General features: G+C 41.7%; 2 protein-coding genes across 3 annotated transcripts; one reads left to right on the forward strand and one right to left on the reverse strand.

Moving 5' to 3' along the window:
* Positions 1-4,937: 4,937 nt before the first annotated feature.
* On the reverse strand, positions 4,938-14,219 carry LOC120412355 (interaptin-like). 2 transcript variants are annotated; one of them, XM_039572769.2, is made up of 6 exons: positions 14,120-14,219; positions 13,900-14,059; positions 6,104-6,233; positions 5,862-6,040; positions 5,427-5,800; positions 4,938-5,352 (listed from the first exon to the last, which is right to left on the reverse strand). In XM_039572769.2, the coding sequence occupies exons 2-6, from the start codon at positions 14,050-14,052 to the stop codon at positions 4,977-4,979; spliced, it is 1,212 nt and encodes a 403-aa protein (XP_039428703.1). In that variant the 5' UTR covers positions 14,053-14,059; positions 14,120-14,219; the 3' UTR covers positions 4,938-4,976. The 2 variants fall into 2 exon arrangements, with proteins under 2 accessions (XP_039428703.1, XP_039428704.1); XM_039572770.2 differs by having other exon boundaries at positions 13,900-14,195.
* Positions 14,220-14,300: 81 nt separating this feature from the next.
* On the forward strand, positions 14,301-15,216 carry LOC120412356 (uncharacterized). Its single transcript, XM_039572772.1, has 3 exons — positions 14,301-14,471; positions 14,528-14,668; positions 14,733-15,216. The coding sequence occupies exons 1-3, from the start codon at positions 14,414-14,416 to the stop codon at positions 15,023-15,025; spliced, it is 492 nt and encodes a 163-aa protein (XP_039428706.1). The 5' UTR covers positions 14,301-14,413; the 3' UTR covers positions 15,026-15,216.
* The last annotated feature ends 68 nt before the right edge of the window (positions 15,217-15,284 follow it).

The raw sequence follows: 15,284 nt of genomic DNA on the forward strand, positions 1-15,284 counted from the left end.
ACATTTAAGTGAGATCCGGCTTCAAAAAAGTACATAAATATCACTTAAGTGGTCATAACTCGAGACAGGGTTGCCAGATCTTCAATGTTGTGGACTCTTTGGAAAGGTCTTTCAATTACCTAACCAACGATGGGTTGGAAGATGGATCCGGACATCGTTTACATACATTTAAGTGAGATCCGGCTTCAAAAAAGTACATAAATATCACTTAAGTGGTCATAACTCGAGACAGGGTTGCCAGATCTTCAATGTTGTAGACTCGTTGGAAAGGTCTTTCAATTACCTAACCAACGATGGGTCGGATGATGGATCCGGACATCGTTTACATACATTTAAGTGAGATCCGGCTTCAAAAAAGTACATAAATATCACTTAAGTGGTCATAACTCGAGGCAGGGTTGCCAGATCTTCAATGTTGTGGACTCGTTGGAAAGGTCTTTCAATTACCTAACCAACGATGGGTTGGATGATGGATCCGGACATCGTTTACATACATTTAAGTGAGATCCGGCTTCAAAAAAGTACATAAATATCACTTAAGTGGTCATAACTCGAGACAGGGTTGCCAGATCTTCAATGTTGTGGACTCTTTGGAAAGGTCTTTCAATTACCTAACCAACGATGGGTCGGATGATGGATCCGGACATCGTTTACATACATTTAAGTGAGATCCGGCTTCAAAAAAGTACATGAATATCACTTAAGTGGTCATAACTCGAGACAGGGTTGCCAGATCTTCAATGTATTGGACTCTTTGGAAAGGACTTTCAATTACCTAACCAACGATGGGTTGGAAGATGGATCCGGACATCGTTTACATACATTTAAGTGAGATCCGGCTTCAAAAAAGTACATAAATATCACTTAAGTGGTCATAACTCGAGACAGGGTTGCCAGATCTTCAATGTTGTAGACTCGTTGGATAGGTCTTTCAATTACCTAACCAACGATGGGTCGGATGATGGATCCGGACATCGTTTACATACATTTAAGTGAGATCCGGCTTCAAAAAAGTACATAAATATCACTTAAGTGGTCATAACTCGAGGCAGTGTTGCCAGATCTTCAATGTTGTGGACTCGTTGGAAAGGTCTTTCAATTAACTAACCAACGATGGGTTGGAAGATGGATCCGGACATCGTTTACATACATTTAAGTGAGATCCGGCTTCAAAAAAGTACATAAATATCACTTAAGTGGTCATAACTCGAGACAGGGTTGCCAGATCTTCAATGTTGTGGACTCTTTGGAAAGGTCTTTTAATTACCTAACCAACGATGGGTTGGATGTTGGATCCAGACATCGTGTACATACATTTAAGTGAGATCCGGCTTCAAAAAAGTACATAAATATCTCTTAGGTGGTCATAACTCGAGACAGGGTTGCCACATCTTCAATGTTGTGGACTCTTTGGAAAGGTCTTTCAATTACCTAACCAACGATGGGTCGGATGATGGATCCGGACATCGTTTACATACATTTAAGTGAGATCCGGCTTCAAAAAAGTACATAAATATCACTTAAGTGGTCATAACTCGAGACAGGGTTGCCAGATCTTCAATGTTGTGGACTCTTTGGAAAGGTCTTTCAATTACCTAACCAACGATGGGTCGGATGATGGATCCGGACATCGTTTACATACATTTAAGTGAGATCCGGCTTCAAAAAAGTACATAAATATCACTTAAGTGGTCATAACTCGAGACAGGGTTGCCAGATCTTCAATGTTGTGGACTCTTTGGAAAGGTCTTTCAATTACCTAACCAACAATGGGTCGGATGATGGATCCGGACATCGTTTACATACATTTAAGTGAGATCCGGCTTCAAAAAAGTACATAAATATCACTTAAGTGGTCATAACTTGAGACAGGGTTGCCAGATCTTCAATGTATTGGACTCTTTGGAAAGGACTTTCAATTACCTAACCAACGATGGGTTGAAAGATGGATCCGGACATCGTGTACATACATTTAAGTGAGATCCGGCTTCAAAAAAGTACATAAATATCTCTTAGGTGGTCATAACTCGAGACAGGGTTGCCAGATCTTCAATGTTGTAGACTCGTTGGAAAGGTCTTTCAATTACCTAACCAACGATGGGTCGGATGATGGATCCGGACATCGTTTACATACATTTAAGTGAGATCCGGCTTCAAAAAAGTACATAAATATCACTTAAGTGGTCATAACTCGAGACAGGGTTGCCAGATCTTCAATGTTGTGGACTCGTTGGATAGGTCTTTCAATTACCTAACCAACGATGGGTTGGAAGATGGATCCGGACATCGTTTACATACATTTAAGTGAGATCCGGCTTCAAAAAAGTACATAAATATCACTTAAGTGGTCATAACTCGAGACAGGGTTGCCAGATCTTCAATGTTGTGGACTCGTTGGAAAGGTCTTTCAATTACCTAATCAACGATGGGTCGGATGATGGATCCGGACATCGTTTACATGCATTTAAGTGAGATCCGGCTTCAAAAAAGTACATAAATATCACTTAAGTGGTCATAACTCGAGACAGGGTTGCCAGATCTTCAATGTTGTGGACTCGTTGGATAGGTCTTTCAATTACCTAACCAACGATGGGTCGGATGATGGATCCGGACATCGTTTACATGCATTAAAATGAGATCCGGATATATGTGAAAACACATTTTTATACATAACTTTTGAACTAGTTATCGAAACTTCAAACAATTCAATAGCGATGTATGGGACCCTAAACCAAGTCGATTGCAACTGGTTTGATCAAAATCGGTTCAGCCAGTGCTGAGAAAACTCAGTGAGAATTTTAGTCACATACATACATACACACACATACACACACACATACACACACACAGACATTTGTTCAGTTTTCGATTCTGAGTCGATATGTATACATGAAGGTGGGTCTTTGAGCTTTTAATAAAAAGTTCATTTTTAGAGCAGGATTATAGGGGACCATCCATAAACCACGTGGACACTTTAGGGGGGGGGGGGGGGGGGGGGGGGGTATGGCGATTGTCCACGCTCCATACAAAACAGATTTTTTTTTGTATGGGCAATTGTCCACGAAGGGTGGGGGGGGGAGGGGTAAGAGATTCCCAAAAAAGTGTCCACGTGGTTTATGGATGGTCCCTAGCCTTACCTCAGTGAGGAAGGCAAAATGCTAATGACTAGGTGAGCTTAAACTGGAATTAGGAATACTGTTACAACCAACTCGCAACGGGGTTCTACCTCTCCTACTAACATTGAGTCCGTAGGGGTCCTTGCGCACTTTAGATAGGCGTTTACTAACGATCCTTCCATCCTTGAGGATAGCTTGGACCCGGCCAGGACCTCGTTATGCCCTTGGTAATACTACACACTCATCAAAAGATGAAGGCATGGTATCTCCCGTGTTGGATTATTGTTCCGGATGAGGGTCTAATACAACCACACCAAACAGTGAGATAACCTTTGTGGAGCCTCCCGGTCGTGGGGCGTCCTCCAAATGCTAATGCTAATGAATTCCTTATGGGATAACTGTCATTTCTACCACTCGAATCGGGTGCTCCATTCTACCGAAATTCCGATCATCATCCCCATCATTCACGCAGAAAAATAAGGCATATTTGAATCAACAAAACGTTTTGTTGATTTGAAAATCATATTTTTTGTTGAATCAACGCTAAACGTCAAAGCAGCTTTTTCAAAACAACAAAAGACTTTTGTGGAATCGAGAAAATCAAGGTTTGTTTCAACGCAAATCGGCGTTGATTATATTCAACAAAAAAATTGTTGATTCAAACCTCGTACGGGCTGATTCTACAAAACTTTTTTGTGCGTGTAACTACATTCAACTGATTGCTATCAACCACCACCAACTAACCTAACAAGACAGAGGGTTGAGAGAAAGAGAAAGAGCGCGTGCGTTCGTGTCGCGTGGCATTCGTTCGCTCGATGGTCAGTCCTAAAAATATGATGTCTTGATGAAAGTTGTTCTAAATTTATTTAGGGTTCTACTTCTGAGAAATAGTAAGAATTTTATAACTATGGCGGCCTCCATAGGTAAAAAAAAATTAAAAAAGTAGTTTTTCTCCAAACATTTTGACGATTTTTCCTATACAAACTTCAAATTTAAAATTTGATTTCAGGGGGTAGCCCCGAGGAAGCCCGGATTTGGACCACCCTAAAATGTACATTAATATTCGTTTGCCTGAAATTCCAACTAAAACGGTTTTTGTTCCAAACCGAACGGTTTACCAAACTTTGCTCATTCACACGACAACTGAGCCAATTCCAGCGAGACTTTGAAAATTGCACTCCTTAAACAAAAAGGGAAAAATAAAAAAACACAGGGGAAATATACCCATTTTAATCACACTAAGCCGTTCGACCAGTTCTCATCACTTTTGCCGTTTTCCGCTATTAAATCAACATTTTCAGATGTATCAACAATGAAGAGTTGCTTGCTCACTTTTGTTTGAGCCATTTATTACTTTGAAACAGTCAAAAACACTTTATTTAAGCTGTAATTCATGATCAAAGTGCTGATAGGCTGATAATAGAAATAGGCTGGGAAAGGGTATAGTTCCCCTAATACTCTACCCAACCATCCGGTGCTTGCACCGACAATTCCCTACACCGACAAAAGCGAGCAGGAAAATAACACGGACAACAATCGAAACACGAACGACGATACGAAAATGTCGGAAAAGTTGTCCTCAAAATTGCCGGTGAGAATCACCCCCTGCAGGGAGAATGCTTCTGCTGTTTGTTTCACGGAAGGACTCCACCGCTGCTGTGTGGAAAAGGATCAACTTTGTTTAATCCTTCGATTTAAAGTGAAGTGCGGGTGACCGACCCCATCCCCGTGGGATTTGCTCCACTTAAAACTGTGCAAATACACACACCACACCAGCACCGGTCCGTCGTCGCAGAAAGGACATGAAACAAACACGCAAACTCTGTTTGAACATGGATTATATTTGTGTTTGAAATTGTCTCACTTGAACTTTCGTCCCGCCCCCGTTTTGGTGGCGATGCCGTCGCGCATCAGGAATCGCATCGCATCGTCCGCCATCTGGAGAATGAGGCGAATCTCGTCCCGCAGCGCCGCAATCTGGCCGGTGTAGAGTTCGTTCTGCTCGGTCAGGTCGTCCAGCTGCAGCTGCTTCTCGCTGAGATCGCTGACGGTTTGCCGTTCGGTTTTGCGCTTTTGCTTCTGGCACGCGGCCAGCTCCTTGCTCTTTTCGTCCACGTACTTCCGGATCGCTTCGCAGTTCTTCTGGAGCGCTTCCAGGACGGTCTTTTTGTTGGCGTGGTCCACCTCGAGCCTGTGGCAGTTGAGCTGCAGCGTGTCGAGCTCGTTCTTGAGGGATCTGTTGAAAATAATCGATTAATAGAGCTCGTTCTATAGCAATGTGGCTCGGATGGCACCGTCGCCGAAACTCACTTCAACGTATTATCCAACGGATTCTGCAGGATTCGCTCCGCCTCCAAAATGCACGGCTTGATCTTGCTGATGAACGTCGCGTACTCCGAGTTTGTCTGCTGCAGGTTCTTCTCCTGCCGCTCGCACTCGGCAATTTCCAGCTCCAGCTCCTCGTTCTTCTGAATTAACGCGGCCGCCTCATCGTCCTCGACGCGCTGATCCCGCATCGTCGCAAAGTCCGCCTTCAGCTTGATCGCCTTCTCCGCGAACTCGGCGTCCGCAGCCCGGATCGCCGCCAGCTTCTCCTGTAGTTCCTTCTTCTGTTCGCGCAGCTTCTCGTTCTTGCGCTCCAGCTGGGGCACCTGGTCGGCCATTTTGTTGATGTTTTGCTCGATCTTCAATTTAAAAATAATAAGAACCTCCAAAATCTCAAAAAGTAGTTATCAAAAACCTCACATTACTCATCTTAATCTTGCGGTCCTCGATCTCGCGCTGCTTCTGATTCATCCGAACGGATAGTTCCTGATATTTGGCGGTGCAAGCCGTGGCGCGCTCAATCGTATCGTCCCGGACCATGTTCACGTAGAACAGGTAGTTGAGCAGGTGGTTCAGCACGTGGATCGTCTTCTTGGGGGCTACAAATATGATTGATCATCGTTATTCTATTAAGATGATGAAGATGCACCGGTAAAACTTACAAGGTTTGATGAGGTCCACGTAGAAGAACGTGTGCTGCTTGGAACCGACGCACAGCTGGTAGAAGTGGTTGATGTGGGCCACCAGCTGGGTTCGCTTCTGGAACGTGGAATCCTTGGACTCGTTGTACATCTTTTTAGAATTAAAAGAGTATAGAAAATAGCATTTATAATTAATTCATTTAATCCCAACTCATCTCTATTGGTCTTTCGGATGACCCAAAAGTATCTTGCCAAGGCGTTGGACGATTTTTTTAAGGCAATCGATAAGATAAATAAGATAATTTATTATATTGATTCGATTTTTAATAATCGCATCACATATTACATCTCAAATACAACAAAAACAACATTTAAAAAAATGTCAAGCAACAGCGATTGATACGGTATGTCCACGCATCCTTCCTCCGTGTACAGTGAGTCAAATATTTGTCCGTACCCCCCCGTACGGAAAATGTTTGTGATATAAAAGTACATAAAATTCGACTAAAGTGCCATGTTTTGTACATCAATCGACGCGGCAGAATGTCCTCTTTAAGACACTGTCATTGGATTTGCAAAAAACTTTTTCTTAAAAAATACAAAAATAGTTTACTGAAAAAAGTCAAAAAAAGAGGTCAAATAATTGTCCGTACCCCTTGTAAAAGTACAAAATCTGATCGATTTAAGTGAATTTATCTATGAAATGTTGTTTCTGTGTCAAATACTAGTACCTCTAGCCAGTTTGTGACAACTTTGAACTTCTGATAACTTTGTTTAGTTAGTTTATATTAAGAATTGGTTTAAATTTAGTTTTTTAAAGTAAAACTTATCAAAACATAAGTTTATAAACAACTATTTTTATAAAATTGCTATTTTATGTTGTAAGAGTCTCTATTTAACAAGTTTTAACAATATTTGTTCGAAATACAGTAGTTGTTCGGTAACTGGGCTGGGAACGTAGCCCAGTCACCGAATGCTGCTCATTAACTGGGCTGAACAAAAAATAACGAGGGGACCACCGATGCAAAATATTTTCCAGATGAAATATAAAGATAAAAGTTACTCAAATTTATTTACAATGCTTACTTTTTATTTTTCTTTAATTGTAACTTGAAATTAAACAAAAGTTTGAAAAAAGTTTTTTTATTTATTGAATATGGTTTTTGCATTCATTAACCCCTCGGTCATTTTGGTTTGTTTTGGTTTTTTGACGTTTGTCTGCTATTTAACTGGGCTACGGCCCAGTTATCGAGCGCCCAGTTAAAAAGCAGCCCAGTTAAACAACGCCCAGTTACCGAACAACTACTGTATACATTGTTTTCATCTTTTTTATTGACATTTTTCGACCAAAAATACTGTTTCGGAACAATACCGTTAAACAATCCGGATTGTCCCGGAACCGGTTTAACCCCTCGGAGGGAAATTTTGTGGTGGTCAGATAGAGGACAAAAAAACCCACCTCTTGCAATTCAAAGCATCCAATTTCGTCCACTATAGCCCGATTACGAGTCCCTAGTCTGAAATTTGAAATTTTCAAATTCCCCAAGCAAAACATTCTGTCCCAGGACGGTACAAAAATTCTCAGTACGGAAAGTGAAAATTTCAAATTTCAGACTAGGGACTCGTAATCGGGCTGTAGTGGACGAAATTGGATGCTTTAAATTGCAAGAGGTGGGTTTTTTTGTCCTCTATCTGACCACCACAAAATTTCCCTCCGAGGGGTTAAACCGGTTCCGGGACAATCCGGATTGTTTAACGGTATTGTTCCGAAACAGTATTTTTGGTCGAAAAATGTCAATAAAAAAGATGAAAACAATGTATATTTCGAACAAATATTGTTAAAACTTGTTAAATAGAGACTCTTACAACATAAAATAGCAATTTTATAAAAATAGTTGTTTATAAACTAATATTTTGATAAGTTTTACATAAAAAAACTAAATTTAATCCAATTTTTAATATAAACTAACTTAATAAAGTTATCAGAAGTTCAAAGTTGTCACAAACTGGCTAGAGGTGCTAGTATTTGACACAGAAACAACATTTCATAAATGAATTCACTTAAATCGATCAGATTTTGTACTTTTATTAGGGGTACGGACAATTATTTGACCTCTTTATTTTACTTTTTTCAGTAAACTATTTTTGTATTTTTTAAGAAAAAGTTTTTTGCAAATCCAATGACAGTGTCTTAAAGAGGACATTCTGCCGCGTCGATTGATGTATAAAACATGGCACTTTAGTCGAATTTTATGTACTTTATATCACAAACATTTTCCGTACGGGGGGGTACGGACAAATATTTGACTCACTGTAGGTTCTTTGAAACGGTAAACATAACGCAGTAGGGCCATATAAAATTTCTCGCTATCGCAAAAGAAAAAGAAAGTAAAAAGAAGTTTTAAAATGTCTTGTTCATCACAACCATTAATAAAATTACCATTTCAATATCGTCAAAATAAATCAATAAGTTGTAAATAAGCAGCAATTCCCCACGATAAACGTTACTTAATCCACCTTTAGGTGATTGGTGCCTTCCTTTTATTTATAGAGTGATTTCAACCCCCCTAAAGTGTCCACATGGTTTATGGATCTCCCCTAACGTGATCGCAGCACCTAAGAGGTCCTACCCAATCAAACCGTTCTCCGCTTGACGGGTTCATTCCGCTTCGAAAATTGCTTCGAAATTTTCTAAACGGAATCTCCGATTGGACTCCGTTTAGATTCCGTTTGAGCCATTTTAGTACATTAGCGACACCTGCTGGTGTACGACAGAACCAAGATGACATTTCGCCGCGTTTCGCCGAAGCGGTTTTCTTGTTGATTTTTTCCATCAAACGTCAAAGTGTTTGGAAAAAATCAAAAAGCGAAACTTGTTCGATCCTGTTCATTCGCGCCACGTTTTTCCGGGGAAAAAACTTACTGTGGAAATAACTGGTGAGTTACGCTACGTTTTCTAAGGATTCGGACCATTGACCCAATAACCGATGCCTCCTCTTTCAGATTCCTGGCCGTCCTACACGGTCTCGACGGAACCGGCTTCTTTTATGTCTCTTCCAACCGTATTTTCTCCATCCGCTCGCTCCACTATGAATCTTGTTCCGGCTGAGCTGGACATTTTGCTAATGCTGAGACAGGCCACCGAAACCTGTGCAACCTTCGTCGGGGTTCTCATTCTGCGGATCACATTCCCGGCGCTGTTGGCGGCACCAAACTCTGCCTTGGTCGACGCTAGTGGCTGAGACGCTTTGGCCGTGATGGCCGATTCAGCCTTGGTCGGACTGGCCTAGAGGCGCTTTTCGGCAGAAGCACGCGTGCACGAATTTGTTCACAGCACAAGTAAGTTTGTTAAAACTTTTTATTTATAATCAAAACCAACTTTGAAATATTTTTAGTACAGGTGGACAATCACGGAGAGTTCCTCGATTTGAACGTTGGCCGATCTCGATGCGCCCTCTGGCAGGTTGTGGCCACTGGAACCAGCCAGCTGCGGAATGTGTGTGGGCCTAAGGCCTGACCTGGCCTGCTGTCTTTGAAAAGTTGCTGTTTGTCCTTCTGTTTTGCCCAACAAAACGCCGGTCGCGGCGTAATTGCTCGTGCCGCCTCCGGAGAGTGACGCCGTCGTGTCTAAGAACCCGATGGACGGCAAGCTGGCGGTGCTCTACCAAAAGCGCCTGACAGTGTCGGCGTCAGCAGTGACAAGGCTTACCCGTTCAAAAGTATGGCCCAGGCGCGCATGGTTCAGCGGCGGGAGAACACTCGATTACGTCCCAATCCCTTTGTCGTGCCTAACCCTCCGATTGCGTTGGACCGCCAGCACCACCTCCTCCTCCACCGGCCTACGGGTGAAGAGTGGACCACCTTCGCAGTCGTAACATCTTCCAGCACGGATCGCCTGCATTCGAATGCCTTCCAAGCTCCCTAACCTCGGTGCGACGACGACGAGCCTCACCTGGACCAAGCGGCCACGCTCCAGTCGACGAAATCATCCGATACGATCGACGGCGGCCAAGACGAAAACGATGGAATCCCGCGTGTATCATCCCGGCGTCGAGTACGGTCGAATCGTCCGATGCGACTCTCCAAGTCGGCGGACAAGGTAAAATAAAATCCACCCGATCGGAACGAAAACCGACAAGTCTTGAATCGGCTATCCAGATTACGCGGACGCCCAGCAGCAAGAAGCAGCAGAACGGATTTCACATCATTTCACTCACTAAAGCCTATGTAGTTTTGCGAAAAAAAGATTATTAAAAATGGGGAATTTGGGGCTGGGACTCGTGTTTTATTAATAATTCAAAAGGCGCTAAGTACACATAGAAAACCTGTAATGGTTTTGACTTATGGCCTATCTACAATCACTTAGCTTAGAAAATTTCACTCAGCTTAGGAATTTGAATCAATGGAAATGAATCTGAGTTTCTACAATGGAAAAGTAATCAAATTAGAAACTGACGTTTGGTTTGGAAAATTTCAAAATCTACGGTAAGTTGACGTTTCCATATCAAAGGTAAACAAACAACTGCATAGCAACGTATATCAGCCCAGCAAGTTTTCTAAGTTGATTGTGGATGACGAACGTAAGTTGCAGACTTTCCTAAGTAACTACTTTACTTAGATGTTCTAAGCTAAGTGATTGTAGATAGGCCATTAAGTACGATAGAGTTAATAAAAATAATCTCTAAGTATAAACAAAATTCCAACATGTTTTTTTTTCTGGTTGAATTTTAATTCAACCAAAACAAAAAAGAAAATCACTGTATTAAGAACAAGAAGAAGAAGAAGCAGCTGTCAAAACTAACCCGTCCATTCCGTTTCGATTCCGTTTGAATTCCGCTTGAACCGATTTGGGGCGAAAACTCAAACGGAACCGGTTGTTGCGTTTGAAACGGAATGCGGTTTAGAATCTAAAACGAACACTGTTTAGAATTCGAATCGAACTTTTTTCGCTCAAGCGGAATTCTAAACGGAATTCAAACGGAACGCGCTGAGTGGGTAATAAAAATAAGTGATGAGTAAAAAAACAGACTACCTACAGACTTTTTGTCAAGATTATACAGACACCGCCTTTGAGGAAAATGGCATCCCTCTTCACGGCTTTTTCATGGCGATCAGACGCGACCATTTGAACTGCTTGTAATTTTAGATAGGTAAGTCAGATCTTGAAAATTTTTAATCCACAAGAAAGGTCATTTCAGAACCTTTCTAAAAATATATAATATAATATGGCAGGTTTTCATGCAAAAACCACATTTTTTGCAAACTGTGAAATTTATATGCGCAGCAGTTTTTTAAGCATAACTTTTGATGTGCTTTACTAAATCTTAAAAATTTCAATTAGGTTTTACGCCGACTCGGTTTTGAGGTTAGAAATTTGACAGCTTGGCTGCACTGTTTACATTTTTTGCACGTGTGTCTCTGTAAAAATGTGTGTGCGTGTGCGCTCGTGACGTCACGCTGTAAAACCTAATAGGGACTTATGGGACCCCAAGGCGAATTGAATGAGGCCAATACGGTCAAAATCGGCTCAGCCAGTGACGAGATATTTGCCCAGCTGGTGATTCTAAGCCGATATGTACAAATGAAAGTAGGTCTAGGAGATCTAACTAAAAAGTTCATTTTACGAGTGATTTCATAGCCTTCCCTCAGTGAGGTCAGCATGACCAAAAACAAACTTTGGGTCTGATCGATTTCAAAAATGATTTAGGAGTTGCCTGGTCAAAATAATGAGACCCGAACATAACTCCGCACCATTTCAACCGATTTTTGCTCCCCAGGTTGTATTTGAAAAGTGATTTGTTGAACATTCAAAGAAAATAATTTTGTGATTATTTCAAATTATTGTATTAGAACTATACAGATTAATACACATTAAATTTTAATAAAGTCTTGAAATATATCATAATTTCTAAAATTTCAAAGATTAATATCTTGACATGGAATATCTTAGCGTCAGGGTGAAAACTTCAATGGGGTATCTTCGCTTTCAATATTTTGACAAAATTCCTTCAACAAGTTGTTTAGAATAGTGCCCTACGCATGGTGATTCCTTTTGGTAACGATTATTCCATTCCTTGTTAAGTTATGGAAATCGTCATTAATCAATGATTGCCAACTAGGACGTCAATGACTGTGCCACAAAATTATATAAATTTTGAAGCTTAATTGATTTATATCAAAAATTCCTTCAATGGCTTGAAGAAGGCAACAACCGGAACATGCTGATTCCTTTTGGTGCTGAAATTCGTTAAATTGAATTTAATACACAAATTTTTATAGTGATGATCAATTTGCTTCGAAAATGATCAACGGCTTCACCTTAAGGATTTTTCATGCAACGATCAACGGAAACATCTCAGCGGTGACATTGGTTCTGAGGTGGTATTGGGTCCCAATCTCACCCCAGTCTCAATGTCACCCCTGATGATGGTTTATTTTTGCTTGTTAAGGATTTAGTCCTATTCCACTCAATTTGTTGATTTTCAGTGTCTCTTGGACTTCTTGGTCTCTTACCAATTTACTCGAAATTTACAATCTTATCGAACAATGATGCAGCCACTCCGAACAGGCCAGGTCTACTGCGTTGCATTAACCGCAGAAAGGGATTCTGTAAACGGATCACGTTTTACAGATTCAGCAGGGGAGGAAGGGTTGTCAACGCTCCAAACCAAAGTGGTTTATGTTATATGATTTTTTTTCTCGGAATTACTACATAGTTTGTAATTATAATTATTAGGGTGTTTCATCCAAAACCAAAAGTTCTCAGAATCAGGCAAACCGAGGTTCCCCTAGTAGAGGATACCCATAGGGACTCTCATGCCAAATATCAGCCCATTTGGTTGAGAATTGGCCTGTCCCCAGCGGTTTAAAGTTTACATGGAAATTACTATGGGATTTTTGTGCTTTTCGTTCAATCGTTCCTACAGGTCTGGGGACAACATGGATTCACTCCGAATAAAGACAGGTGTGTAGGGGACGGTCCAATGAACACATTCCATAAGGAATTAGGCTTGTCCATTCTGTCCCCAAGGTGCGCATTGGATCGACGTCCAGTGTCTCCAAAACCAACGATTCATCCTTCAAAAGCATTGCATTTCCTTAGTATGCTATGACGGCTAGGTGAAAACCACGACGCCCCATATGAGACGGTGAGCACGTGGAGAGGCATCGATTGCATTACTAACACAAAATCATCATTTTACGTTATTTAGAATAGTTGAAATTCTTCCAGGAACAACATTAATTATAATTTTAGTACTTTAAAGAATGTTTCTGAGCCAAAACTCGAGTAGATGCTCTGCCACGTGTTCACCGTCTGATATGGGGCGTCGTAATTTTCTCCTAGCCGTCATAGCATACTAAGAACAATGCGTACATTTGAAGGGTGAATCGATGATTCTGGATACACCGGACGTCGATCCAATGCGCACCTTGGGGACAGAATGGACAAGCTTAATTCCTTCTGGAATGTGTTCATTGGACCATCCCCTACACACCTGTCTTTATTCCGAGTGAATCCATGTTGTCCCCAGACCTGTAGGAACGATTGAACGAAAAGCACAAAAATCCCATAGTAATTTCCATGTAAACTTTAAACCGCTGGGGACAGGCCAATTCTCAACCAAATGGGCTGATATTTGGCATGAGAGTCCCTATGGGTATCCTCTACTAGGGGAACCTCGGTTTGCCTGATTTTGAGAACTTTTTTGTTTGGCTGAAACACCCTAATAATTATCCTAGACATAAACATTCTAAGGCTAGTATGTGAGTACATGAACAATAAACACAAATAAGCAATGAACACAAATCAAACTTACACTCTCAAACTCCTGCATGTCGTACTTCATCATCCGAAAGAAGCTGAGCAAACACCTGAACACGAACGACTCCGTCGGATGTTCCAACTCAGAAACTTTGATTTTGTGTGGAATAATACTGTTCCAGTTTTCCACCAACGTTTCGTTGCCCATCTTTCTCCTACGAAGTTATTGAGCTTATGAAAAACACCTAAAAATTACACTAATGCAACAACTCAACTAAATGAAACGGGTAACAAAATTTCCGTTGGTTTTATTTAGTTTGTTTTGATTCCAAATTCGCGCTCTTTCCTCTCTTGACGTGCACGCTGAACACAAAACTGTCAAAATGGAAGTCATGTTTAGTCACACAGTACGCAGCCATTGTACCTGTGTTTGAAGTTTCATATCGCTATGACTCAGACGCAACCATCATATTTAATTAGGGGCAGGGCGTTGTTTACATTCCATTAGTATTAATGTCGTATTTTTATTAATTTTAAGTTTAAAACAGTACAAAAAGTGCCTTACAATCATGCCAGCACTCCAACAACTGCTGCCCCTGCTGGTCCTGCTCGTTGCCGTCGAAAAAGGTTTGTTTTTGGGCCGCAAAACCGCTTTGTTTACTAACTGCGTTCTTCACTGAAAGGATCGGCGATCTGGTGCTACCGTTGCACGTCTGCCACACCCGGCTGCGGCGATGAGTTCAACTGGCGCGGCATCGGCTACCTCGGCGAAGCCTGCCCGGAGGACGACGACATCTGCGTGAAGGTGATCGAGCGGAAGGGCAGTAAGTTTCGGAGGATGTCTGAGCGTGTGGAACTCATTAAAAGCTCGTTTATGTCTCGTTTCAGCTCAGGAAACCATCACCCGGGACTGCCTCAGCTCGCTGCAGGGCTTCCGGACGGACATCCCGGCGGACAAGTACGAGGGATGTCGGCCGGGGGCGCACGACGCCCAGTTGGCACATTACGTGAACAATTCCATTAAGGAGTTGGACGTGCGGCGGGACCACTTCAGCAAGACGACGTTCTGTTTCTGCTTCCTGGATCATCGCTGCAACGGGGTGGCAAGGGATGGAGCGTCTTGGCAGGTTGCTGCAGCGTTGCTGGCAGTGGTTGGGGTCGTTGGGCGAATGCTGCTGTAGGGAGGTATTCGGTATTTTTATGATAAAATTATCCGTCCATTTTAGGCTCGAACGTGAGGAGAATCTCATTTTCGATCTGTGTTAGCGTACTTGTAGTAAGTATGAGGTTTTTATCTGACAGAGCAGTGTAGAACTAAATTTTAACGACCATTCTTGTAATAAACTAATAAAATTTTAAGCTTTTTAAGGAATCTGATGTGTCATCATTCTTCGAAAGCCATGATTGTTTCAGGAGGACCAATAGAAGTTTTCGACTTTG

Source organism: Culex pipiens, chromosome 2 (genome assembly GCF_016801865.2).
Source record: "Culex pipiens pallens isolate TS chromosome 2, TS_CPP_V2, whole genome shotgun sequence".
Lineage (NCBI taxonomy): Eukaryota > Metazoa > Arthropoda > Insecta > Diptera > Culicidae > Culex > Culex pipiens.